Source organism: Scyliorhinus torazame, chromosome 7, assembly GCF_047496885.1.
Source record: "Scyliorhinus torazame isolate Kashiwa2021f chromosome 7, sScyTor2.1, whole genome shotgun sequence".
NCBI classification, from domain to species: Eukaryota; Metazoa; Chordata; class Chondrichthyes; order Carcharhiniformes; family Scyliorhinidae; genus Scyliorhinus; species Scyliorhinus torazame.
The window spans coordinates 203,675,641-203,701,680 of record NC_092713.1 but is presented as its reverse complement, the minus strand read 5'-3'; the positions used below and the strand labels follow the sequence as shown (position 1 = coordinate 203,701,680).

The 26,040-nt window shown below is 50.1% G+C and overlaps 1 protein-coding gene across 2 annotated transcripts in view; it reads right to left on the bottom strand.

Moving 5' to 3' along the window:
- Positions 1 to 25,317, bottom strand: part of LOC140426792 (M-phase inducer phosphatase 1-B-like) — an 81,312-nt gene extending 55,995 nt beyond the window's left edge. The window contains exons 1-2 of one of the 2 annotated variants that reach the window (XM_072511971.1): positions 25,226 to 25,317; positions 3,631 to 3,836 (exon numbers count right to left, since the gene is read on the bottom strand). In XM_072511971.1, coding sequence (XP_072368072.1) covers positions 3,631 to 3,815 — 185 coding nt within the window. In that variant the 5' untranslated portion in view covers positions 3,816 to 3,836; positions 25,226 to 25,317. Of the gene's footprint in view, positions 1 to 3,630; positions 3,837 to 6,911; positions 8,798 to 25,225 lie in introns of those variants that run through there. The other variant, XM_072511970.1, reaches the window with a different exon arrangement.
- Positions 25,318 to 26,040: the final 723 nt, after the last annotated feature.

Here is a 26,040-nt window from a genome sequence, read left to right as displayed (position 1 = left end):
GGCATCGAGGATAGAGGACTGTGTCCCGGGGGTGGTGCACGAAGATCAGACAGGGTTCGTAAAAGGGAGACAACTGAATGTTAACGTGCGACGACTATTAGGGGTGATAATGATGCCCCCAGTGGAGGGGGAGGCAGAGATAGTGGCGGCAATGGACGCAGAGAAGGCATTTGATAGGGTGGAGTGGGAGTATTTATGGGAAGTGTTAAGGAGGTTTGGGTTTGGGAACGGGTTTATTAGCTGGGTTAGACTTCTTTATGGGGCTCCAACGGCAAGCGTAGTTACAGGTCGACATAGATCGGAGTATTTCCGACTATATAGGGGAACAAGACAGGGATGCCCGCTGTCTCCATTGTTGTTCGCGTTGGCAATTGAACCTCTGGCCATGGCGTTGAGAGACTCCAGGAAATGGAGAGGGGTGATTAGAGGGGGAGAAGAACACCGAGTCTCGTTATATGCGGATGACCTATTGTTATACGTGTCGGACCCAGCGGGGGGAATGATAGAGGTTATGCGAATTTTGAGGGGGTTCGGGGATTTCTCGGGGTATAGGCTAAACATGGGAAAGAGTGAATTATTTGTGATACATCCAGGGGACCAGAGTAGAGAGATAGAAGGCTTGCCTCTAAGGAAAGTGGAAAGAAACTTCCGATACCTGGGGATTCAGATCGCTAGGAGCTGGGGAACCTTGCACAGACTTAATCTGACACGGTTGGTAGAACAAATGGAGGAGGACCTCAAGAGGTGGGACATGCAGCCTCTATCGCTGGCGGGCAGGGTGCAAGCAATTAAGATGATGGTCCTCCCGAGGTTCTTATTTGTATTTCAATGTCTCCCTATACTAATCACTAAGACCTTTTTTAATAAAATAGACAGGAGCATCACGAGCTTCGTGTGGGCAGGGAAAGTTCCGAGAGTAAGGAGGGGGTTCCTTCAGCGTAGTAGGGACAGAGGAGGATTGGCACTACCGAACTTGGGCGATTACTATTGGGCCGCCAATGTGGCAATGATACGTAAATGGATGATGGAGGGTGAGGGAGCGGCGTGGGAAAGACTGGAGAGAAAGTCCTGTAAAGGGACGAGTTTAGAGGCGCTGGTGACGGCGCCGCTACCGATCTCACCTAAAAAGTTTACCACGAACCCGGTGGTGGCGGCAACATTGAATATCTGGGGACAGTGGAGGCGACAGAGAGGGGTGCGGGGAGCCCTGGTGGGGTCCCCAATCAGGAACAACCATAGGTTCGCCCCAGGAAGAATGGATGGAGGATTTCAGAGCTGGTTCCAGTTGGGAATTAGGAGGGTGGGAGATTTATTTATAGATGGGACTTTTGCGAGCTTGGGAGCATTGGAGGAAAAGTATAAGTTGCCCCGGGGAAATTTCTTGAGATATATGCAGGTGAGGGCATTTACTAGACAACAGGTGAGGGAATTTCCATTGCTCCCGACACAGGGGATACAGGACAGGGTGCTTTCAGGGGTGTGGGTCGGAGAGGGCAAGGTGTCAGAGATTTACCGAGAGATGAGGGAAGAGGGGGAGGAGTCGGTGGGCGAACTAAAAGGAAAGTGGGAAGAAGAACTAGGGGAGGAGATAGAGGAGGGTATGTGGGCTGATGCCCTAAGCAGGGTAAATTCCTCTTCCTCATGCGCCAGGCTTAGCCTGATTCAATTTAAGGTGCTACATAGAGCACACATAACGGGAGCAAGATTGAGCAGGTTCTTTGGAGTGGAGGACAAATGTGGGAGGTGTGGCGGGAGCCCGGCAAACCACGCACATATGTTTTGGGCATGCCCGGCACTGGAAGGGTATTGGAAGGGAGTGACGGGAGTGATTTCGCGGGTGGTGAAGGCCCGGGTCAAACCAGGCTGGGGGTTAGCTCTATTTGGAGTTGCGGAAGAGCCGGGAGTGCAGGAGGCGAAAGAGGCCGACGTTGTGGCCTTTGCGTCCCTAGTAGCCCGGCGCAGGATCCTACTCATGTGGAAGGAGGCGAAACCCCCCGGACTGGAGGCCTGGGTAAATGATATGGCGGGGTTCATTAAACTGGAGCAGATAAAGTTTGCCCTGAGAGGATCGGCTCAAGGGTTCACCAGGCAGTGGCAGCCATTTCTCGACTACCTAGGGGAACGTTAGAGGGAAGACAGATGACCAGCAGCAGCAACCCAGGGGGAGGGGGGGGGGGGGGGGGGAGGGGGGGTTTAGTTTAAGTTTAGGTCAAAGATAAAGGGGTTTTGTTACTTGTGTATTGTTTAAAATTTCTGTATTGTTATTGTTGCGTTTGCTTTGTAAGAGGGGAAAAATTGTTGTTTGGGAAAAAATTTTCAATAAAACATTTATAAAAAAAAAAAAGGAAAAGGACAAAGATGGGCCTGAGACCAAAGTTCGAAACTGAGGCGAGGCCTCTTTGAATAAAATCAGATATAGTTTGGTCAGAGTGGACTGGGACCAGACACTTTTAAGTAAATCTGTGACAGAACAGTGGGACGCATTCAAGAAATAAATAGGCAGAGTACAGGTCAACATATTCCAATCAAGAAAAAGGGTGGGTTCAACCAATCCAGTTTACCCTGGATATTGAGGGGTTTACAGAATTGGGCGAGGAGAAAATGGGAGGCTTATGGCAGATATCAAGGGCTCAAAACAGCAGAAGCCCTAGAGGCTTATAGTGTGTGCAAAAGGGAACTTAAGGACATTAGGAGACATGAAAGATACTGGCAGGTAAAATAAAAAGGAAAATCCCAAGTTGTTTTACAAGTACATTAAGGGTAAAAGGATGACTCAGGAAAGAGTAGGGCCGATTAAGGACCACAGTGGTAATTTGTGTGAAGAGCCGGAGGATGTAGGTAGGTTTTGAAATGAACATTTTGTATCCTAGGCTGTTGAGTGAGTCAAGGGAAGAAATAGTAGGGGCTGGAAATAATCTTCAAATCCTCTCTGGCTACAGGAGAGGTGCCAGAGGACTGGAGGATAGTCAATGTGGTACCATTATTCAAGAAGGGATGAAGGGATAAACCAGGAAACTACAGGCCTGGCATCACAAGTGCACATCTAAATACTTCTTAAATGTTATGAGGGTCAACAGCAGCCAGAAGCTAACACCACCCTTTTAGGCAGTGATGCTGAGAGTCTAGACCTCACTGCCTGAAAGGGTAATGGAGGCAGTGACCCTCATTACATTTAAGAAGTATTTAGATGTGCATTTGTGATGCCAGGGCATACAAGGCTATGGCCCAGTGCTAGAAAATGGGATTAGAATAGTTAGGTGGTCGGTTTTTGACTGGCACAGACGCGATGGACCAAAGGGACTTTTCTGTGCGGTAGACCTCCATGGCTATTCCATTTATATCCTAGACCTGCCAAAAATTCTAATTCAACTGGCAGAGTGTGCTGCAGATTCTAAGAGATATCATCCGGCTCCCCATCTCTTTCTCACTCCACTCCTCTCTCTTCCCCCTTCCCCTTCCCCTTCCCCTTCCCCCTTCCCCCCCCCCCCCCCCCCCCTGCCCATCACCCCCCTCCCGGACTTCACACATATACCAAAGTGGAATGAAACAATCAATGTCTTCCCTCACGACTCCATCATAGTGTGTTGACATGTCAGAAGAGAAAGTACATCCCTCACACCACTTGCTTACCCATCACAAGAGCTCAAAGCACTCATGTTGAGCGCACAATTAGGCGAGGTTATGGGCTCAGGAGAGAAGGACATGGAAGAGTTGGAGTCTTGGATCACAGACAATAACTTCTTGGAACATAGTCGGAAACTTGGACAGAAGTCAGGACTGAGAGCCATGGAAATATCTTCACATTCTTCCATCATTGCAATACAGATTCCGATAACCTGGGGGAGGAAAAAGAAAAGGTGGTGAGGCAAAGTTTCATTGATCTCAGTGATACAATTCATTCACGGGTGGTGGGGATGCTTTACTAGCATCAATAGGTTTCTACCAGAGAAAGAAATGATCGCTTGGAAAATAAAATATCAAACTTGGAATATTGTTGAAGAGAGACATGCTGGCAAAACATTTAACCTTGCACTCATTAGGACAAAAGAATGCCAAATTTCAGACGATGACAACAACTTATACCATAGGAGAAAGGGTGCTAATTTTCTCGTGTTAGAAATTGTTGTGATTGCACAAATTGTTTTGATTGCCAAATTGCAAACTCTTGAGTTTGATCTGATGAGTGCAAGATGAAAAGATTCTGAAACCCGTCTCTCTGATCAGCAATATTCATTCCATGCTACCAAGAAAATGTAAAAAGATAAGGTTTTATGAAGCCCGCTCCTCTAAGAGATGGATTCACCCAAAGTTTCCTGGGATGTGACTGTAGACATGTATCACCCTTTAAAGAGATTCTGTAAAACATGCAAGCCGCATACAATAATGTTCAGTCCTGCAAAGCACAGGTTAATCAATGTGGTTAACTGAAAGTAGTAGTAAGTGGGGATGAGGTTGGGGGTTCAAGGTGCAATTCCCAACTGTCCCTAGAGCATTCCAAATTACAACATCAGAAAGGGAGGTGTCTGTCCATGTTCACCCACAGTCATCGCATGATGAGCTACTTCAACCAAGTCAGAATAGTTGATCATTCTGGACAACATGCTACCCTTCCCTGTGTTAGCTTCTGGTTGAGTAAAGAGTCAAGAGTTCTGCTCCTTTCCCAAAACACCTTTATTTTCCTTTAACGCACTCTATACAGAACTCGATCACCACACACCAGAAGTGCCACCTGCAACCCCTTTACATATCAGTGTCAATTATTGGATACTTATCAATTTGACAGGTAATTGGAATGTCTCTTAACCCATTCCTAACACCCTGGATCTGTTCTTTGGCTGGGTTTCACATATCTCAGTTAACCCCAATCTATTTTAAAATAAATTTAGAGTACCCAATTATTTTTTCCCCCAATTAAGGGGCAATTTAGCGTGACCAATCCACCTAACCTGCACATCTTTGGGTTGTGGGGGTGAAACACGGGGAGAATGTGCAAACTCCACACGGACAGTGACCCAGAGCTGGGATCGAACCTGGGACCTCGGCGCCATGAGACAGCAGTGCGAACCCACTGCGCCACCGTGCTGCCTCAGTTAACCCCAATCTAAAAATTTATATGGCTTAATAGAATTAATTTTTTTTAAATGTTTTAAAAGACTGATTGCACGGCATGAAACCAGCATGGTCTCTATGGGCAGCATGGCCTCCTTCTGTGCTGTAATGACTGACCGATTAACTCCAGAACCAATCCACCATATCCACAAATATTCCTCTGCGTTTTCCGATCCCAGTTTGTTTATTTTATTCTGGTATCTGCGTGGAGCAGCAGCCAACTGGTTCTCCGGAGATGGATCAATTGCTGGCTTCAGCTACACGGGAGTCGGAATGGCTGGTTGTTCATATTTTTTATAACTAGGAGTATAAATGTAACATGAAAACACAAGATCCTGGTATGAGATGTGGAGTAAAAGTAGGACTCCTGTGTAGTGACAGCAAAAAATGCAGCATCCCACATTTGTACGCCTTCATAAGGTGCAATGTGGCCACCACTTTGAACCCATGACTGTTACGAGTTTTGACTCTTTCGACAACGCACTTTATCTCAAGGGCTCGCTTGTACTATCCATTCCAGCTTCTACAACATGCAATACCATTGGTGCATTCACATATGTGAAGTACTGCCAGGACAAGAGAACAGTGCACTATTGGCACAGCAAAAGTAACTTCATGTACAGCAGTCATACACAAGCAGACAAGGTTGTTACAGGGTCATTAGATACTGAGGTAACTTTGTTTAAAACCAAACAATCGAAATAGGAGATGTAGGCCATTCAGCCCCCCGAGCCTGCTCCACCATTCATTAAGATTACGACTGATCACTTTGTATTCCCAATTCCACATTACAATAATTCACTTGCCTAAGGATCCATCTACCTCCACCTTAAAAATATTCAGTGACATCCCCCCCACCACTCACCTCCACCCTTCTGAGGCAGAATTCCAAAGTTGAATTAGTCAAGAAAGAAAATTCCCCATATCTGTCCTAAAAGGGCAACAACTAATTTTAAAACAGTGATCACAAGTTAAAACCTAGGCTAAATCTAAAACGACTACTTTCAATGATCACTAATCTGGCCGACAAAATAAAAAACAACTGGATAGCAAGTTAACCAAACCCAGTTTGGAACGGAGCAAGAGAGATCAAACTGCTGGGTTGCGAGACCTCAACTAGGAGGCATCAGGCGATGGAGGAAGATTTGTCCCTGGATCAGAAACATGCAAATTAATCACGGTTCCTGGACAGTAGCCAATGGCCTTCAATGGAAAATGCAGCAAGAGCAGATCGCATTGAAGCCAAGGTTGAGCTCAGCCAAGGTGCTTTCCACCCACGTCAAATACCCTTACGAAAACAGCAATTTGGGTAAAATGCTGGACAACACAGGTGGAACAGCACGTCAACAGGAAGTGCTCACATCAGGAGAGTGATGATAAAACTGGAGAAATAATTTAATTTAAAAATTGTAGAGGCACCATTGGGCTTGTCACATGGTCACCAACTGATTAGAGTGGAATATTCACCAGACAAGCTGTAATTAATGTATGGATACAGATAGTCATATGAACTAATCATAGAGTAAGGCATAGACAAATGAGAACAGTTCAAAATATAGATAGTTCAGATAATCGCCAATAACACTGTATTTGAAGGATTGAAACAAACACTTAATAAACGTGGAGCGTGGACTACAGCTCTAACAGTTGCACGGGGCCATTTGAATCTGCAACCCCCATCATAAAACCAGACACCAATATTCCAATGCACTCAATACCAATACAATCAGTCCATTCCTTTTTCAAAAAGTGGTCAAACTAAAACCACACAAATGTTGGATTCTCACTGTATGATCACTTACCTCTAAGATTTGAGTGGGAAAGCTGTCAAATACCAAGGCTGCGTTTAGGTTACAGATCCATGGATTTCTTTCTGGCTCGAACCAGTCAAACAGATGGCATAGCTTCCCCAAACCGATGATTCACTAAACCCAAGTCTAGCTGGCAGAGCTTGGAATTGTCCAGGGTTATTGCCTATTCATCTAAATAGCACCCACCAGCACTTAAGAACTCTCTTAAAGAGATGCTGTTGCTTCCATTTGTCAATGACTGAATTCAAGGAGGGATTTATTTTATTTTATTTCTCACATACCCATTCCTACAAGTGAACACGTTTCATTTATGCCTTCGTCTAACTCCCAATACATCAGGTCTGGTCTTTCCCTTTCCAATGGAAACTGCCAGCAGCAGGGCTCTCTTTCTTTCTCTCTCTCAGCTCAACTCCAAGTAGACAGGACACTCGCTCTCCTTCAAACTCTCAGTAAACTGGATCTACTGTTTCTCTGTCTCAAACATCCTGACTGCAAGTATATAGTCTAGTCTCCCTCTCACCCCCAGTATGCAGGGTTTAATCTATCTTTCTTTCTTGTTTCTCTCACTCCTAATATCCAGGGTGTAATCCCAGTCTCTCTCTCACTCCTAATATCCAGGGTCTAATTCCAGTCTTCCTCATTCCTAATATCCAGGGTCTAATTCCACGCCTTCTCTCACTCCTAATATCCAGGGTCTAATTCCATGCCTTCTCTCACTCCTAATATCCAGGGTCTAATCCCAGTCTCTCTGTCTCTCACTCCTAATATCCAGGGTCTAATCCCAGTCTCTCGGTCTCTCACTCCTAATATCCAGGGTCTAATCCCAGTCTCTCTCTCTCTCACTCCTAATATCCAGGGTCTAATCCCAGTCTCTCTCTCACTCACTCCTAATATCCAGGGTCTAATCCCAGTCTCTCTCTCACTCACTCCTAATATCTGGGGTCTAATCCCAGTCTCTCTCTCACTCACTCCTAATATCTGGGGTCTAATCCCAGTCTCTCTCTCTCACTCACTCCTAATATCTGGGGTCTAATCCCAGTCTCTCTCTCACTCCCAATATCTGTGGTCTAATCACAGTCTCTCTCTCTCACTCACTCCTAATAGCCAGGGTCTAATCCCAGTCTCTCTCTCACTCACTCCTAATATCTGTGGTCTAATTCCAGTCTCTCTCTCTCACTCCTAATATCTGGGGTCTAATCCCAGTCTCTCTCTCTCACTCACTCCTAATATCTGGGGTCTAATCCCAGTCTCTCTCTCACTCCCAATATCTGTGGTCTAATCACAGTCTCTCTCTCTCACTCACTCCTAATAGCCAGGGTCTAATCCCAGTCTCTCTCTCACTCACTCCTAATATCTGTGGTCTAATTCCAGTCTCTCTCTCTCACTCCTAATATCTGGGGTCTAATCCCAGTCTCTCTCTCTCACTCACTCCTAATAGCCAGGGTCTAATCCCAGTCTCTCTCTCACTCACTCCTAATATCTGGGGTCTAATCCCAGTCTCTCTCTCTCTCTCTCACTCCTAATATCTGGGGTCTAATCCTGGTCTTTGTCTCACTCCTAATAGACAGGGTCAAATCACTCTTTCATTCGTTCTCTATCTCAAATAGTAATTCCCAGTACACAGGGTCCAGTCTCACTCTTTCTCTCACCCCAATTCCGAGTATCCTGGCTCTGGGAATCTCTCTCTCACATTCACTCTAATTCACAGTACACAGTGCCCCTTTCAATCTTACCCTAACTCTCGGTGTACAAAGCCTCTGACTCCCCTTCCCCCTTGGTGGTATTAAGTACGGTCAGTCTCCCTCTCTTACCCAGTCACTATCCATCCCCATGCTGCCAACACCAGCCCCTGTTCATCCACTTCCGCCTCCAAATGGATTTTAAATCTACCGTAAATGACAACGTTACTCCATCGGCCAATGGCGTCACTGCTTCCGGACACAACCAATCACATCTTGCTGCGTGTTGCGTCACAGAGGCTGAGGACCCGCCTCCGAGAGTCGCTGATTGGGTATTGGCGGATTGATCGTCACGGGCTTTCCGATTGGATCAAGCGGGTGCCAATCGGACGTCAGTTTCCCTTAAAGGTGAACTGGGTGCAATTTTTTTTAAATTGGCATTTGAGTGCAGTTTGGTCATTTATTTGCGATGTCAGCTCTCAAACTGCACCCTGTGTGTTAAAATATTCTTCAAAAAATGTAAATGTAGCAGATGCGGAAACAAAATCTCATGCAATGAAGCAGTGTTGGCATATGGGGAATAAAAAGCACATAGAATGGTTACAGTGCTGATGGAGGCCATTTAATAATAATAATCTTTATTGTCACAAGTAGGTTTACATTAACACTGCAAAGAAGTTACTGTGAAAAGCCCCTAGTCGCCACACTCCGGCACCTGTTCGAGTACACAGGGAGAATTCAGAATGTCCAAATTATCTAACCAAGGGGCTGGTTTAGCACAGGGCTAAAGAGCTGACTTTTAAAGCAGACCAAGGCAGGCCAGCAGCACGGGTCAATTCCCGTACCAGCCTCCCCGAACAGACGCCGGAATGTGGCGACTAGGGGCCTTTCACATTAACTTAATTTGAAGCCTACTTGTGACAATAAGCGATTTTCATTTAATTTCATTTCATTCAAGCATGTCTTTCGGGACTTGTGGCAGGAAACCGGAGCACCCGGAGGAAACCAATGCCGACACGGGGAGAACATGCAGACTCCACACAGGCAGTGACCCAAGCCGGGAATCGAACCTGGGATCCCGGAGCTGTGAAGCAACAGTGCTACCCACTGTTCTACCGTGCTGCCCTTCTGCTGCCCATTATGCCTGTGCTGGTTCTCTGTAAATAGAAAATTGGAGGTTGCCAATCCTCCAATATTGACCGAGAGTCTCAAGGAATTGAAGATCAATCTGTGTATAAGTCTGGAGAAAAATATTCCGGATATTAAAAAAAATGTTTTAGCATTCTCACTTTCATTGAACATTTCTCAAGACCAGATATAAATATATCGAAAATGCAGAAGGCGGAGGGGGCTGGTCGGCTGACAGTCAAGCATCATCCAATTGGGTAATGCTTTCCAGTTGGTGTAGGAAAGCAGCTGATCACAAGGATGGATGCGCTGAGTGACGTTTGGCTGGAACACAGGGCAAGTGGTGGGGTGAAATCTCCAGAAGAGCATTTAATCGCAGTTAGCATCCCTATCTGTAAGAGTTACTCCCCTGCCTTTTCCACATTGCCCTGCAATTTTCTTTTATTTTCAGTTCCTTTTTGAAAACTGATAGACATCAATTCAGACGAGACACTGAGAAGCAGTGAACGGTGGCTGGGATGGGCGCAGTGATAATGGGTGCGGGGGTAACCGCGGGAGCCAGGTCCCAGAGGGAGACTGTGTCCTGTCGTCCATCGCGGTGTGCCACATACGCGTACTGAGGGTTCACGTGGAGAAGTTGAACCTGCTCGACCAGGGGATCGGCCTTATGGCTCCTCACGTGTTTCCGTAGGAGGACCGGCCCAGGTTTCGTTAACCAGGCCGGGAGCGTGACCCCGGAGATCGACGTCCTGGGAAAGACAAATAGACGGTTGAGAGGGGTCTCATTTATGGCAGTACACAGAAGCGACCGGATGGAGTGGAGCGCGTCAGGGAGGACCTCTAGCCAGTGGGAGACTGTGAGACTTCTCGACCGTAGGGCCAGAAGGTCGGCCTTCCAGACCGTAGCATTCTCCCTCTACACCTGCCCGTTCCCCCGGGGGTTGTAGCTGGTAGTCCTGCTCGAGGCGACGCCCTTACTGAGCAGGTACTGACGCAGCTCCTCACTCATAAAAGAGAAGTCCCAATCGCTATGTATATAGGCGGGGAAACCAAACAGGGAGAAAATGCTGCGCGGGGCCTTGATGACAGTGGGAGAAGACATATCAGGACAAGGGATTGCAAACGGGAAGCGGGAGTACTCATCAACAATGTTGAGAAAGTACACATTATGGTCAGTGGAGGCGAGTGGCCCTTTGAGGTCCATGCTGAGGCGTTCAAAAGGGCGGGAGGCCTTCACCAAGTGAGCCTTGTCCGGCCGATAGAAGTGCGGCTTGCACTCTGCACAGATTTGGTCACAGCCCTGACATCGTCAGTGGAGTAGGGCAGGTTGCAGGCCTTGATGAAGTGAAGAGGCCGGGTGGCCCCCGGGTGACAGAGGCCGTTGTGGATGGCCCGTAACCGGTCTGTTTGCACGTTGGCACATATACCGCGGGACAGGGCATCTGGGGGCTCGTTGAGCTTCCCAGGGGTGTACAAGATGTCGTAGTTATAGGTGGAGACTTCGATTCTCCACCACAAAATCTTGTCGTTCTTAATCTTGCCCCGCTGCGTGTTATTAAACATGAAGGCAACTGACCGTTGGTCTGTGAGGAGAGTGAATGCGGTTGAAAGCCAAGCGGTCCTCAGCCGTCAGGGGAAAAATGGTGGACTTAATGAGTGGACGGGCCTTGTCCGCGTAGTTGGCAAACCAACTGGGCATAATACGAGAAAAACCCCAGGCATCGTTTCAGGGCCTTGGGGCAGTGGGGAAGGGGGAGATGGAGAAGGGGGGCGCATGCGGTCGGGGTCGGCCTAGGACACCGTTTTCCACGACATAGCCGAGGATGGCTAGCCGGGTTGTGCGGAAAATGCATTTCTCCTTGTTGTAGGTGAGATTGAGGGCTTGGGTGATTTGGAGGAACATCTGAAGGTTAGGGTTGTGGTCCTGCTGATCATGGACGCAGATGGTGACGTTATCCAAGTACGGGAACGTGGACCGCAGCCCGTACTGGTCAACCATTCGGTCCATCGTTCTTTGGAATACCGAGACCCCATTGGTGACGCCGAAAGGGACCCTGAGGAAGTGGAAGAGGCGGCCATCTGCCTCAAAGGCAGTGTAGTGGCGGTCTTCCGGGCGGATCAGATCGGATCACATACCACCATCAAGGCAGACATTACCAAGGCCGTGATGCATGCGGTGGTCGAGTCCATCCCCTTCCAGGTGGAGAGCGAAGCGTCGGATGTCGCCCTGGCTGCTACCCTTAACCAGGCCGGCAGGCCCGTGGCCTTCTTTTCCTGTACCCTCAACGCCTCCGAGATTCGACACTCCTCTGTCGAAAAGGAAGCTCAAGCCATTGTGGAAGCTGTGCAGCATTGAAGGCACTACCTGGCCGGTAGGAGGTTCACCCTCGTCACCGACCAATGATTGGTAGCCTTTATGTTCAATCACACACAGCGGGGCAAGATCAAGAATGATAAAATCTTGAGGTGGAGAATCGAACTCTCCACCTATAATTACGATATCGTGTATCGTCCTGGGAAGTTCAATAAGCCCCCAGATGCCCTGTCCCGTGGCACATGCGCCAGCGCGCAGGATGATCGACTTCGGGCCATCCACAATGACCTCTGTCACCCGGGGGTCACCCGGCCTCTCTACTTCATCAAGGCCCGCAACCTGCCCGACTCCACCGAGGAGGTCAGGACCATGACCAGGGACTGCCAAGTCTGCGCGCAGTGCAAGCCGCACTTCTATTGGCCAGACAAGGCCCACTTGGTGAAGGCATCCCGCCCCTTTGAGCGCCTCAGCGTTGATTTCAAAGGGCCCCTCCCCTCCACTGACCGTAACGTGAATTTTCTCAAGGTCGTTGACGAGTACTCCCGTTTCCCCTTTGCCATCCCATGCCCCGACATGACCGCGGCCACTGTCATTAAGGCCCTGCATAATATCTTCACCCGGTTCGGTTTCCCCACTTACGTCCACAGTGACCAGGGCTCCTTGTTTATGAGCGATGAGCTGCATCAGTATCTGCTCGGTATGGGCATTGCCTCGAGCAGGACAGGTGGAGAGGGAGAACACGACGGTATGGAAGGCCGTCCTTCTAGCCCTACGGTCTAGAAGTCTCCCGGTTTCCCGCTGGCAGGTGGTCCTCCCCGACGCGCTCCGCTCCATTTGGTCACTCCTCTGCACAGCCATGAACGAGACCCCTCACGACCGTCTATTTGTCTTCCCCAGGAAATCCGCCTCCAGGGTCTCGTATTGCTGCTAAAATTCACCACTGTATTGTATTGTATTATGTTGATGCCCTTGAGGGCTCCGCCTGTGGCTCCGTCCCCTCGGGGGAGGTATATAGATCTGCAGCCGGTAGGCGGCACTCAGTACAGAGCAGTCGCAGGCAGGCACAGATCTAGCTTATTAAAACCACTGTTCACTTCTACTAATCGTCTCGTGTGAATTGATGGTTGCATCACCCTGCAGCCTCACGGCGCCGAGGTCCCAGGTTCGATCCCGGCTCTGGGTCACTGTCCGTGTGGAGTTTGCACATTCTCCCCGTGTTTGCATGGGTTTTGCCCCCACAACCCAAAGATGTGCAGGCTGGGTGGATTGGCCATGCTAAATTGCCCCTTAATTGGAAAAAATTAATTGGGTACACTAAATTTATTTTTTAAAAAACAATGCCCCACAGGCTTTACCTTGCAAATGACTGTACCGCCTACTGACTTGCCGGGCCCATGCCTGGCAGCACCTGGCTAACGAGGGGGAGCAGCACTTAAACCAATTCCGCAGTGCAAACCCCATACAGTCCAAAACTATGCCACCATGTAGACCAGCCCCACAATTCAGGGATGCCGATCTGGCCTGGCCTGGCCAGGTGTGGTTGAGTCCAGGCGGGACACCCAGTTTCCCCGAGGAAGGCGGAGGGTCAGCCACAGGGCAGCTGGTGACACCTGGGAGGCAGTGGAATTGGGCGTCAGCTCAGGGAATGTCACCAGGAAGACCCCCACCAAGTCACACAAGAAGCTCAACGACTTCCATCAGGCCATATGGGTGAGTTGACATCGGCCCCCTGGCACCGGCCCTGCCCACCATCCCCACCCCCATCTCACCCCAGCGACTCTGCACCTGGCACCACGCTCCCAGCAATTGCGCCTGGCACCACCCAACGGCACAATGAAGTGCCCATGGCCCAGCACCCCATGGCACATACCAGCGCACCCATCCATGCCTGGCAGTGCTTCCCACGCATGTCACCCGCCATGCCTCCCCCACCCAGTAGCGAAGCATGCAGCATTCGGCTCATGATGCTCATCGCCGCAGAGGTTAGTGCATAATCGTCGGGAACGGTCCCAGGCTTGGGGGGGGGGGGGGGGGCACCCAGATGACCTGTCACACGTGAGTTATTCATGCCAGCATAATGATCCTTTCCTCTCACTTACCATGTGTCCTTTCTCCCACAGGATTTCCATTGGATATTGCCAGCCCATCTGGGGTAGCTCCATCCCCTGCCGATCAAGAGAACACCTCGAAGGAGAGCTCCGAAAATGCCACCCTCGATGCGTAACGGTTGTCATCCCCACCCTCCACCAGCACAGAGACAGACACTTCGGTGGGCGAAAATAGTGGACACGCTTCTGAGCACATTCTGGTGAGCACGAGATGCACATCAGATGGAGGCAGGAATGTCCGGGAAGACAGCAGTCGGGGCGGTCTGCTGTATCCCAGGACCCAGTTGGGTGCCAGTCAGATGCCGAGCCTCTGGACCAGGCTATCACAGAGCTTATGCAGTTGATAGGGTACAGCCATGAGATTCAGAGGGGTATGTCAGTGACACTCCAGCAAGTCAATAGCTGATTGGAGGAACCCCAAAGGGTAAGGGCATAGGAGATTGGGCCATCAGTGCTAGGGTGGCGACCGCAATGGAGAGCCTTGAGCATGACATCAGCATCATGAGAGGTGGTGTCCAAGGCATTGTTCAGTCAGTTACGGCCATGGCTGAGGAACTCGACAGCATGTCCTTGACGCTGGGGACATGCCTGCAGATCATGTCCCGGTCCCAGGTGGACATTGTTGAAACGCTGAGGAGCATGTCCCAGATGCTGGGGGACTGTCCCAGTCTCAGGTAAAAACCTTGCCAGGGTGCGGCAGGTCATGTCCCAGTCTCAGATAAGCATTGCTGAGGCGCTCCAGAGTATGTCCCAGTCGCTGAGGACAGTGTCCCAGGTGCAGGTGGAGATTGGCACGACACTGCAGAGCATGGCTCGTTCACAGAGGGGCATTGGCATTATCGTGCGGACATTGGGGAGCTGCCAGAACCAAATGACACAGGGCATCCGGAGCTCAATCCAGCTATTCCTCCGTCTCGAGGTGACCCCCAGGGTCCTATGGGCACCGATCGGGAGAAGGGAGCGTTGGAGGCTGACACAGATCTTCTCTACAGGGAGACGACGCCAGTCACCAGCTCTCTTGCGTCCAACTGCCCCACAACGGCATGCCTCGAAGTCAGTGTGCGGAACAGGGTGGCACGGCCAGGCATGTGCCACCGTCAAGTTGGCAAGGGCCCCTCGGTCCCAGGCCCCCCAGAGGACCCCAGGGGCATCAAAGGCCACAGACCGTGGCAAACAGCAGCATGCCTCCACCTCTGAGTGCATCCTGGGGACACACCTAGACGTAGTGGTAGAGCACAGAGAGCCAAGCACATTGAGGATCACTGATAGGGCATGGATTGGGAGGCGGCCTCCCATCGGCACCATCAGGGGCGAGGGACAGTTGGGGTCTCGATTGTACAACATTGTAAAGCATTATGCCAGAGACATGTGAAGACTCTGTTAGGTTATTCTGCACTGTGGGCTGACCTGCACTCCCCCCCCCCCACCCTCCCCCAGTTGCCACCCACTCCCCCAGGCCCAAGCCACCCAGGCTCCCTGCTACTGGACCAGACCCTCCCCTCCCCACCCAAGCATTCAACGTGCAGGTGATGGGTGTCAGCAGACAGACAGGAGTCAGGCTATGGCACAGATTGAGGAGCATCAGAGCTCAGCTCATGGTGGGTTATCATCACCTTGCATATTGATCCAGTGACAGTGCCGACACAGGCCCATCACCCTGGAGTGATGTAACACAGATCCTTGGAGGGTGGAACAGGGCGATGGGGTTGGGGGAGGGAATAGTTGTGGCGGGCCAGTGGGAGGGATGGAAAGAGGGGGTGCGTTGGTAGATGAAGCCACATCCTATGAGAAGTGGACGAGGATGAGGGCCTCCTTGGACGGTTCCGCCGCCTGTTCCCCACCCTCCAGCTGGTCTCGTGGGTCCTCCTGGGCTCGTCCTCCAGCCCTTCCTGATCCAGCTGCTCCTCGCCTTCCTTCTCGGAGGTGGCCGCATGCTCCTCCTCCTCCACTTCCAGCACATCGCCCCACTGATGTGCCAGGTTGTTTGCAACAGTCCGATGCACTGCTCAATGACAGCCCAGGTGGCTCCATGAGTCCCATTATATCAGGTCTCCGCATCAGTCACCGGCCTCCATACTGGCACCATTAGCCAGGTCCTAAGCGAGTACCCTTTATCCCCCAAAGGCCACCTGGTCACCCTGGAGTTTCACTCGAAGATGCCGGGAATCTCCGAGTTCCCAGGATGTAGCTGGCATGCACACCCCCTGGAAAGTGTTGACACATGTGCGTGATCTTCAAGGCATGGTCACACACAAGTTGGACGTTCACGGAGTGGAACCCCTTTCTGTTGATTTAGGGGGCTCCCAGAAAGCCCGGTGTGTGCAAGACGGCATGCATGTCATCTATTACCCCCTGGACCTGGGGCATTCTGGCATTGGAGGGGAATCCGACTGCTCGGGCATCTTGTTGGGCTTGGTCCAGGTCAAAGTTTATGTAGTCAGCTGCATAGGCAAACAGGGCATCCGTGACTTCATGCACACCTGTACACATTGGGCCGTCACCGGCCTCCCCCTCTCGTTCCCTCCCTGGCCTGATGGGCAGCTAGATCATCAGAGTGTGGGGCACATGGGCCACAGCCTCGGGCCTCTGTCGACACTACTGCTGCGATCTTCACCAGCATCTGGCCGCCTGGCCTGCCAGCAGCACCGTGAGGGCAGCTTCCGTGGGGTCCACAATATCATCCATAATGTAATATCTGTAAAGAGGGTGAGGAACAGACAATCAGCTGTGGCTTGCACCCCGAAGCCACGGATCCCTCCATCCTCCCCACCCTCACATCCCCTGCTATCCCTCATGGCACCATCCAACACAGCCTGCAGATGCACCCTTGGCACCGGGCCCCAGGCCCTGTACCCCAGACACACGCAGGAAACGTTACCTGCACCAGGCACTGGTTCCCTCCCCAGTCCACACACACCCACCCTCTGGCCGCAGGGATGTCCCCAGTGCTGTGGCCCAGCTCTTGGGTGTTTGAATGTTGGCTGGGGCTTTTGTGGCATTGCTGCCTCCGAAGTTCAAGCAGAATGTCCAGGTATCACAGTCTGATTGAGATGCTAGGCAGTAACAACTGCCTATCCACGGGAATCCACTTTGTGCAGTGCTCGCATTACTACAATTGCCCACTCCCAATTAGTAATAGCTTTCAGCTATGCGGCCAGCGACCATCACGGTCAGTGGGAGTTCAAGTGACCTTGACCATATTACCACAGATGGGGATCTGTCATGGGGAGTCTTTGATGGGACAGACAGGCAGCAGCTAGAGTTACACCCATTATGGGTATACTCAACCCGGGGCATGGCATGTTGGACTCGCTGGTGCTGAGCCCCTCGCCCTCCAGCCCGGAGGCCCCAGTGCCCTTGGGCTGACTGCCCAAATTCTAAGATGGCTACTCACCTCTTCGGATCCTCACAACAGCCATTCTGCTCGCTTCACGTTTTTAAAAGGTGTACCACCAGCGCCCACATGCCTGCTCGCTGGGGAGATGGTTAAATCATGGGTGGCCGTTTAATAGGGGCCCTTCACATTAATGGTATGGAGATTGGGCTTCATTGGTGATTATTGGTTTCTCGGCAAGATCGCAAGAAACTGCAGAGCGCGGTGAACTCAGCCCAACGCATCACACAAGCTTACCATCCTCCCATTGATTCTGTCTACACCTCCCGCTGCCTCAAGAAGGCAGACAACATTGTCAGAGACCCCTCTCACCCAGGCTTTGCCCTCTTCCAGACTCTTCCATCAGGCAGAAGGTACAGAAATCTGAAAACCCGCACATCCAGACATAGGAACAGCTTCTTCCCCACAGCTACAAGACTCCTCAACGACTCTCCCTTGGACTGATCTGTTCCCTGTAAGAACACTATTCACAACGCCCTATGCTGCTCTTTTTTGGCCTTGTTCCACACTGTAACCAATCACTATTTGTTGATGCACCACTGTCAATGTACTCTGTCGCTTATTCCTTTGTCTACTATGTAAGTACTGTGTACGTTCCCTTGGCCGCAGAAAAATACTTTCCACTGTACTCCGGTACACGTGACAATAAATATCAATCAATCAATCAATCGCCATGCCATGGTGGTATCCGGATCTGGCCAAAGGGAGTGGGCGGTTAGATTAGATACCAATCGGCACCTAGCGTGGTTCCCGATTTCGGCCTCTCCCGCTATCCAACGTCATTTTTGCACCCGGCGTGACGGGGCTGTTAGATCACGCCCCTAGTCCCAGTAATGGTGACCACAAGACTATCATCAATTGTCATGAAAACTCATCTGCTTCACTAATATCCTTTAGGGAAGGAAATCTGCCATCCTTACCCAGTCTGGCCGACATGTGACTCCAGACCCACAGCAATATGGTTGACTCTTAACTGCCCTCTGAAATGGCCTAGCAAACCGCAAGGGCAAATAAGGATGGGCAACAAATGCTGGCCCAGCCGGCGATACCCACCTCCCGTGATAGAATAAAAAGAAAGTCGCATAGCTGAAGTCTCATTCCCAGAAGGATTCTCGTAAATGTTTTTTGCACCCTCTCGAAAGCCTTCCTAAAATTTGATCTGAGACAAAGTGCTTAATTCTAGGTTACAATGAACGTAACAAGAATGAATACAGTCCAAAAAGGTACACTTACCGCAGGTGTATCGGCAGAGTGTTTGTTCAAATAAAAAGTTGCACTGACACCTGGCGAAGTCTCAGAGCAGATTGCTGCAGGGCGCAGTCCGTGCCACACACACCTCACCTTTCACGACCTCAGTATGTTCCAAAGCACTTTGCAACAAATGTAGTATTTTTGACAGAGTAGTCACTGTTGTAATGTGATAAACACAATTTGTAAACAGCACGCTGACAAACAGCAAGGGGAAAATGGCCAGGGATGTGATTTGAGATGTTATTTGAGGGATAAATATTTGCCAAGTCACTGGAAATAACTATTCTGCTCTTCAAAATAGTGTCATGAGTTTGTTTATGTCCACCTGAAACAGCAGATTGGGCCTTTACAGCACACCTGAAAGACAGCAAGACAGAACCCATTCATTACTTCGATGGAGTGTCAGCCTTGATTTCTGTGCCCAAGTCTCTGCAGTAGGAATTGAATCCACTTCTTTCAGATGCAGTGACTATAGTGCCACCAACTGAGCACTGGAGAATCAGAATCACAGAATCTTGACAGTGCAGAATGAGACAATTCAGCCCATTGAGGACAGACTCTCTGAAAGAGCATTTTACCTGGTCCCCCATAACCTTGCACATTCCTTTTTGAATACCTCGATCAAACCTGCCTCCACCATCCTCTCAGGAAGGTTGTTCCAGATTCCAAGCAACTTCTGGGTGAAGATTCCTTTCCTCATATCACCTCGATTCCTTTGACCATTATTTTGAATAATAAGAACACCTAATGCATCAACAAAATGTCAGCAAAAACCAATATTCCAGTTCCGTTCACCACACTTTCGGAAAGGTTGAAAGGCCCTTGAGAGAGTGCAGAATGTGCATTTGCCAGAATTGCTGTATAATAACGATAAGATCTTAAGAAATTTATAATATATTGTAGAAATCTTACGAAGAAAGCTTCCACCACAGCTTGTTGGTTGCAGAACCGGAGAGGCCAATTATCTTTGCATAGGGCATGTCTCGAGCGCAGACATTCCTGACAAGGTTGGATCTCACGATCAATACATAAAGACAAATTTGAGAAAAGGTTAAAAACAGGCTCTTTAGAAAAATAGATCACTTTGGCAGAAAGGAGTTTTTTCAAAGTGAAACAGGGCTGGCTTCTTCCGCCCCGCCCGTCGCAAGAATGCCACGGGCGAGCAGCGGACAATGGAGGAGTCCATTGAGCTCGGGCGGGATTTTCAGGTCGCCGGGCGGACGCGGCCGGAGGATTCTGCCCATACTGGCTGCAGCCTTCGTTAGACAGGTCTATAAAATAATGAGGAGCATAGATAAGGTAGATAGTCAACATCTTTACCCAAAGATAGAGGAGTCTAGAACTAAAGGGCATAGGTTTAATGTGAGAGGGGAGAGATACAAAAGAGACCAGAGGGGAAGTTTTTCATACAGAGGGTGGTGAGCACCTGGAACGAGCTGCCAGAGGCAGTGGTAGAGGCGGGTTCAATTTTTTCCTTTAAAAAACAGTTACATGGGCAGGGTGGGTATAGAGGTTTATGGGCCAAATGCGGGCAAGTGGGACTAGCTTAGTGATAGAAACTGGACGGTATGGGCAAGCTGGGCCGAAGGGCCTGTTTACATGCTGTAAACATCTATGACTCCAAACATCTATGACAGAATAAGATCAGAGATGAACCCCGAACACTTTGGTAAAAAGTAGAACAAGCCGCCACCACCAGCCATTGGCTATAGAGACCATCATTCACTCTGCGTCACCCGTTCATTCTTCCACCTTGACGGGTAAACTGCTCTCACCTGTCACGGGCCACATTTTCTTTCTGTCTGTTTAAATTATGCATTACATGTAAACTGTTGCTTCTCGATAGGGCTGTTCTCCCAGGGCTGGTTTAGCTCAGTGGGCTAGACAGCTGGTTTGTGATGCAGAACAAGATCAGCAGCGCGGGTTCAATTCCTGTACCAGCTGAGAATTCTGGGGTGGGATTCTCCCGCAATCGGCAGGTCAGGCCATACCGGCACCAAAGAGTGGCGTGAACCACTCCAGCGCCGGGCCACAGGGAAGGTGCGGAATCCTCCGCACCTCTGGGGGCTACGCCAGCGCTGGAGTGGTTGGGTTTCCGCCGGCCGGCGCTAGTTGGCGCATGCTCAGCAGCGCCAGCGTGTTCTGGCACATGCGCAGAACCGCTGGCATGATTCCTGCGCATGCGCAGGGGGTTTCTTCTCCTCGATGGCCATGGCGGAGCATTACACAGGCCGGCGCGGAGGGAAAGAGTACCCACCCGCAGGGTGGGCCCCGATCGCGGGCCAGGCCACCGTGGGGCTCCCCCCCGGGACCGGATCGCCCCGCGCTCCCCCCACCCCGAGGACTCTGCATGCCACCCTCAAAGCCAGGTCCCGCCAGTATGGACCTTGTTTAATCCACGTCGGCGGGACTGGCCGAAAACAGGCGGCCGCTCGACCCATCGGGGCCCGGAGAATCGCCAGGGGGGGCCACTGCCAACGGGCCCTGACCGACGCAGCGTGATCTCCACCCCCGCCCAAAAACCGGCGCCAGAGAATTCGGCAGCCGGCGTCGGAGCGGCGGGGCGGGATTCACGCCGCCCCCCCACCCCCCCCCCCCCCACCCCCAGCGATTCTCCAACCCGGCAGGGGGTCGGAGAATCCCGCCACTGAATCCTCCCTCTGTGTACCCGAACAAGCGCTGGAATGTGGCGACTAGGGGCTTTTTACAGGAACTTCATTGCAGTGTTAATGTAGGCCTACTTGTGACAATAAAGCTTATTTATTTATTAAGCTACTTTAAAATCACTTCTGAGCTCAAGACCCTTTTTTGAGAAATGTGTGTCTCCCAGACTCAAATCTTACAAGAATAATCAAACGACTGCCGAAAACTCCGGAAGGACAAAGATGCATAACACCCCACAGCCGTAGTGGATATCGTGTGTGGCTCTGGTTCGGGCTGTTTCAGAGTTGTGAGAAAGGCAGAAAGCTGACTGAAGAGAATTAAACAGGAGTTTCAGTACAGCGGGAGCACCAATCTGCCAGGCAACATATTTTTTAAAAAAATATATATTTATTCAAGTTTTTCAACACAATTTTTCTCCCTTACAAACTATAACCCCCCCCCCCGTAACAAAAAAAAACGAGAAATCGCGCAGAGCAAGATATATACATGGCAAAATGATATAGTTACACAGCTTTGTACACTGGCCCTCACCCGTACGTGCCAGTTTCCCCAACCCTTCATGTTATCTCTTGCTCATCCACCCTCCCAGGCAGTCCCCCCTCTCCCCCCCCCCCCTCCCAGGACGCCCCCATCCCCCGTCCCCCCCAAAGTTGCTGCTGCTGCTGACCGACCTTCCTCTAACGCTCCGCGAGATAGTCTAGGAACGGTTGCCACGGCCTGTAGAACCCCTGCGCAGACCCTCTCAAGGCAAACTTAATCCTCTCCAGCTTTATGAACCCAGCCATATCATTTATCCAGGCCTCCACGCTGGGGGGCTTCGCCTCCTTCCACATTAGCAAGATCCTTCGTCGGGCTACTAGGGACGCAAAGGCCAGAATGCCGGCCTCTTTCGCCTCCTGCACTCCCGGTTCGTCCACTACTCCAAATATTGCTAGCACCCAGCTTGGCTTGACCCGGACTTTCACCACCTGAGATATTGCTCCCGCCACTCCTCTCCAGAACCCCTCCAGTGCCGGGCATGACCAAAACATATGGACATGGTTCGCCGGGCTCCCTGAGCACCTTCCACATCTGTCCTCTACCCCAAAGAACCTACTCAACCTCGCCCCCGTCAAGTGCGCTCTGTGGACCACCTTAAATTGTATCAGGCTGAGCCTGGCACACAAGGAGGAGGAATTAACCCTACCTAGGGCATCAGCCCACAGACCTTCCTCGATCTCCTCCACCAGCTCCTCCTCCCATTTACCCTTCAACTCTTCTACCAGCGCTTCCCCCTCTTCTTTCAACTCTTGGTGTATTTCCGACACCTTGCCCTCCCCGACCCATACACCCGAGATCACCCTATCTTGAACTTCTTGTGCCGGGAGCAACGGGAATTCCCTCACCTGTCGCCTCACAAAAGACCTCACCTGCATATATCTAAAGGCATTTCCCGGGGGTAACTCGAACTTCTCCTCCAGTGCCCCTATGCTCGCAAACGTCCCGTCGATGAACAGGTCCCCCATTCTTCCCGCCGGATGCCAGCTCTGGAACCCCCCGTCCATCTTCCCCAGGACAAACCGGTGGTTACCCCTGATCGGGGATCACACCGATGCTCCCATTGCACCCCAATGCCGTCTCCACTGGCCCCAGATCCTTAGCGTTGCGGCCACCACCGGGCTCGTGGTATACTTTGTCGGCGAGAGGGGCAGCGGTGCCGTCACCAACGCCCCCAGGCTCGTTCCTTTACAGGACGCCATCTCCATCCTCTTCCATGCCGCCCCCTCTCCCTCCATAACCCACTTGCGGATCATCGCCACACATTTGCTGCCCAGTAGTAGCTCCCCAGGTTTGGCAGCGCCAACCCTCCTCGGTCCCTACTGCGTTCCAGGAACCCTCTCCTTACTCTCGGGGTCTTATTCGCCCACACAAACCCCATAATACTCCTGCCTACTCTCTTAAAAAAGGCTTTAGTGATCACGATGGGAAGGCACTGAAACACAAACAGAAACCTCAGAAGGACCACCATTTTGACCGACTGCACTCTACCCGCCAGCGAGAGCGGTAACATGTCCCATCTTTTGAAATCCTCCTCCATTTGCTCCACCAACCTCGTCAGATTCAGTTTCTGTAGGGTCCCCCAACTCCTGGCTATCTGAATCCCCAGATACCGAAAATTCCCCTCCGCCCTCCTCAGCGGTAGGTCCCCTATCCCTCTTGCTTGGTCCCCCGCCTGTAATACAAAGAGCTCACTCTTCCCTACATTGAGCTTATAGCCCGAAAACTCCCCAAACTCCCTTAGAATCTGCATGACCTCCACCATTCCCTCCATTGGATCCGCCACGTACAGCAACAGGTCGCCAGGCAACATATTTGATGAGAGGAAAGGAAGATTACAGCAATCGGGAGGGAGCAGCATAGGTGGTTTTCTTAAGGATGGCAATAATGATTGCTGTTTTGAAGGGGAACTGAAAAATACCTGAGAAAAGGAAGCCTTAACAATGCCAGCTAGCATGGGGACCAGGAAGGGAAATAAAGAAGTCAGTAATTTAATGGGGAGGGGCGGGGAGGGGAGGGGGTGGATCAGGAATTAGATCTCATGGATACCGTGAGTTTGGATAGGGTGGGGCAGCAAGAAGCTACGCAGAGAAGTTTCTGAGATAGAGTTGTTAACAGAATGAGGGCAACTGGGGGCTGGAGAAGGAGTAAGGAAATAGAGCAGCAAAGTGCATTTCTCCCACTTGTAAGTTTGCCTTGTGAAGTGAAGTGTGACTGTAAACATTTCAAGGAAAACATCAGAATCTCTAGCCATGTATCTTGCCCATTGTAGTGAGACATTGCTGGGGCTGCAGGAACAAAACAAAAGAGAAGTAAGGAGTGAGGGAGTTAGCAAGATGGAGGGATCTCGATAAGGAATTCCAGAGAAAGTGGCTGTAAGCCTAGTTGCCAAAGGTTAAACAAGAAACAAATATTATCATGGAAGGATGAAGAATGGGATAATGTATAATGGAGATGTGTGACTGTATGCCAGGTCAAGTAACTTCTACAAATATACCAAGACAGGGGAAGACCCTTTTGTCCCCATTGAGACTGTCCCCCGCAATATACACTTACTACCCTCCCTGAAAGTGCACCTGGAAGAGACAAAAATAAATGTTGGGATAAAATGTGGGAAATTCCTCTCCAACTCCCGATGATGATCTGAACTAATCAAGATCATTCTGGCCTTGATCATTTAACGCAGTGAATGAATGAGGTGATTGCCGTCCCAGCCGGAAACAGGTCTAGCGGGCGGCACAGTGGCGCAGTGGTCAGCACTGCTGCCTCACAGCACTGAGCACCCGGGTTCGACCCCGGCCCTGGGTCTCTGTCCGTGTGGAATTTGTACATTCTCCCCGTGCCTGCCTGGGCCTCACCCCCACTGCCCAAAGATGTGCCTTGTAGGTGGATTGACCATGCTAAATTGTTCCTTAATTGGAAAAAAAAGAATTGGGTACTCGAAAATGTATTTATAAAAACGAAACAAGTCTAGCGCTCATTTGGAGGAATTCCGTCTCAAGCCAGCAGCCTCTTTCAGAGGTTCATTATTCTCAGAAAAGAATCGACTCCTGATACCCAACCTAGGTCTGGCCTCACAAGGCTAAAACTGTGATCTCCGGTTCCCTTAACCATTTAATCCAAACAATTATCTCTCAAACTCAGCCTATTCTCTTTATCATATTATAAATCTTGATCAAATCATCCATATGTCTACAATTCTCTCCAGCATACAATTACTTTTAACCTACCTTGATAAAGAAGGTGTTTCAGACTGGGAATTAATCTTCTATTCCTCTCCAGCAGCATTTCCAAAGCTTACATTTCACCACCATGTGAAATGCTGGAAACTGAGGCATGTCCAAGGCCTTGTACAAGGTCAAAATAGTTTGTTTTTGCCTTATATTCAATTGTTCTATAAATACACACCAATACTCTGTCGGCTGTATATTGTTTCACTGCATTGGTCCTGAACGTTTTGAGCTCGATTCACTAATGCGCTCAACTAACGTCCATTTACAACAATCACTTCTTATACATTATAAAAATAGGCTTCAGAATTAAATGACATCCTGGGTTTGTTTTGAATTCCTTTAACAACCAAGCAACACCTTCTAAATTCCCAAAGTGCATAATCTTGTGGAAATCAAGGCCTCGATGTTACCCCACCACGATGTATGGGAGTGGATTGAGGAGTTAAACGTAATTAACTAATTGCATGAATAACAAGGGGCCTGTTGGTGCCTAGAGGAATTATTTTATTCAAGGAAGAGTCAGTGCCGTCAGGAGAAAGCAGAAAGAAACAAAATGACAGGACCCCGAAGTAGTTAAAATAATTAGTTTGACCTTTGGAACAATTAGTTTGGAATAAGTTAAGGAAGTTGAACCAAAGCTGATTAAGTGTGGAAACATATTTAACATTGTAATGCGGTTATGTAATTAAGTAGTTTGTTACACTGACCTTGTTTTTTGGTCATCCATTGTAATCCACTAAACTTGTATTGACTACATCACAGTCTTTCAAGCAGTGACTCATTCTTTCCTCATAGACTATATACCTTATCTT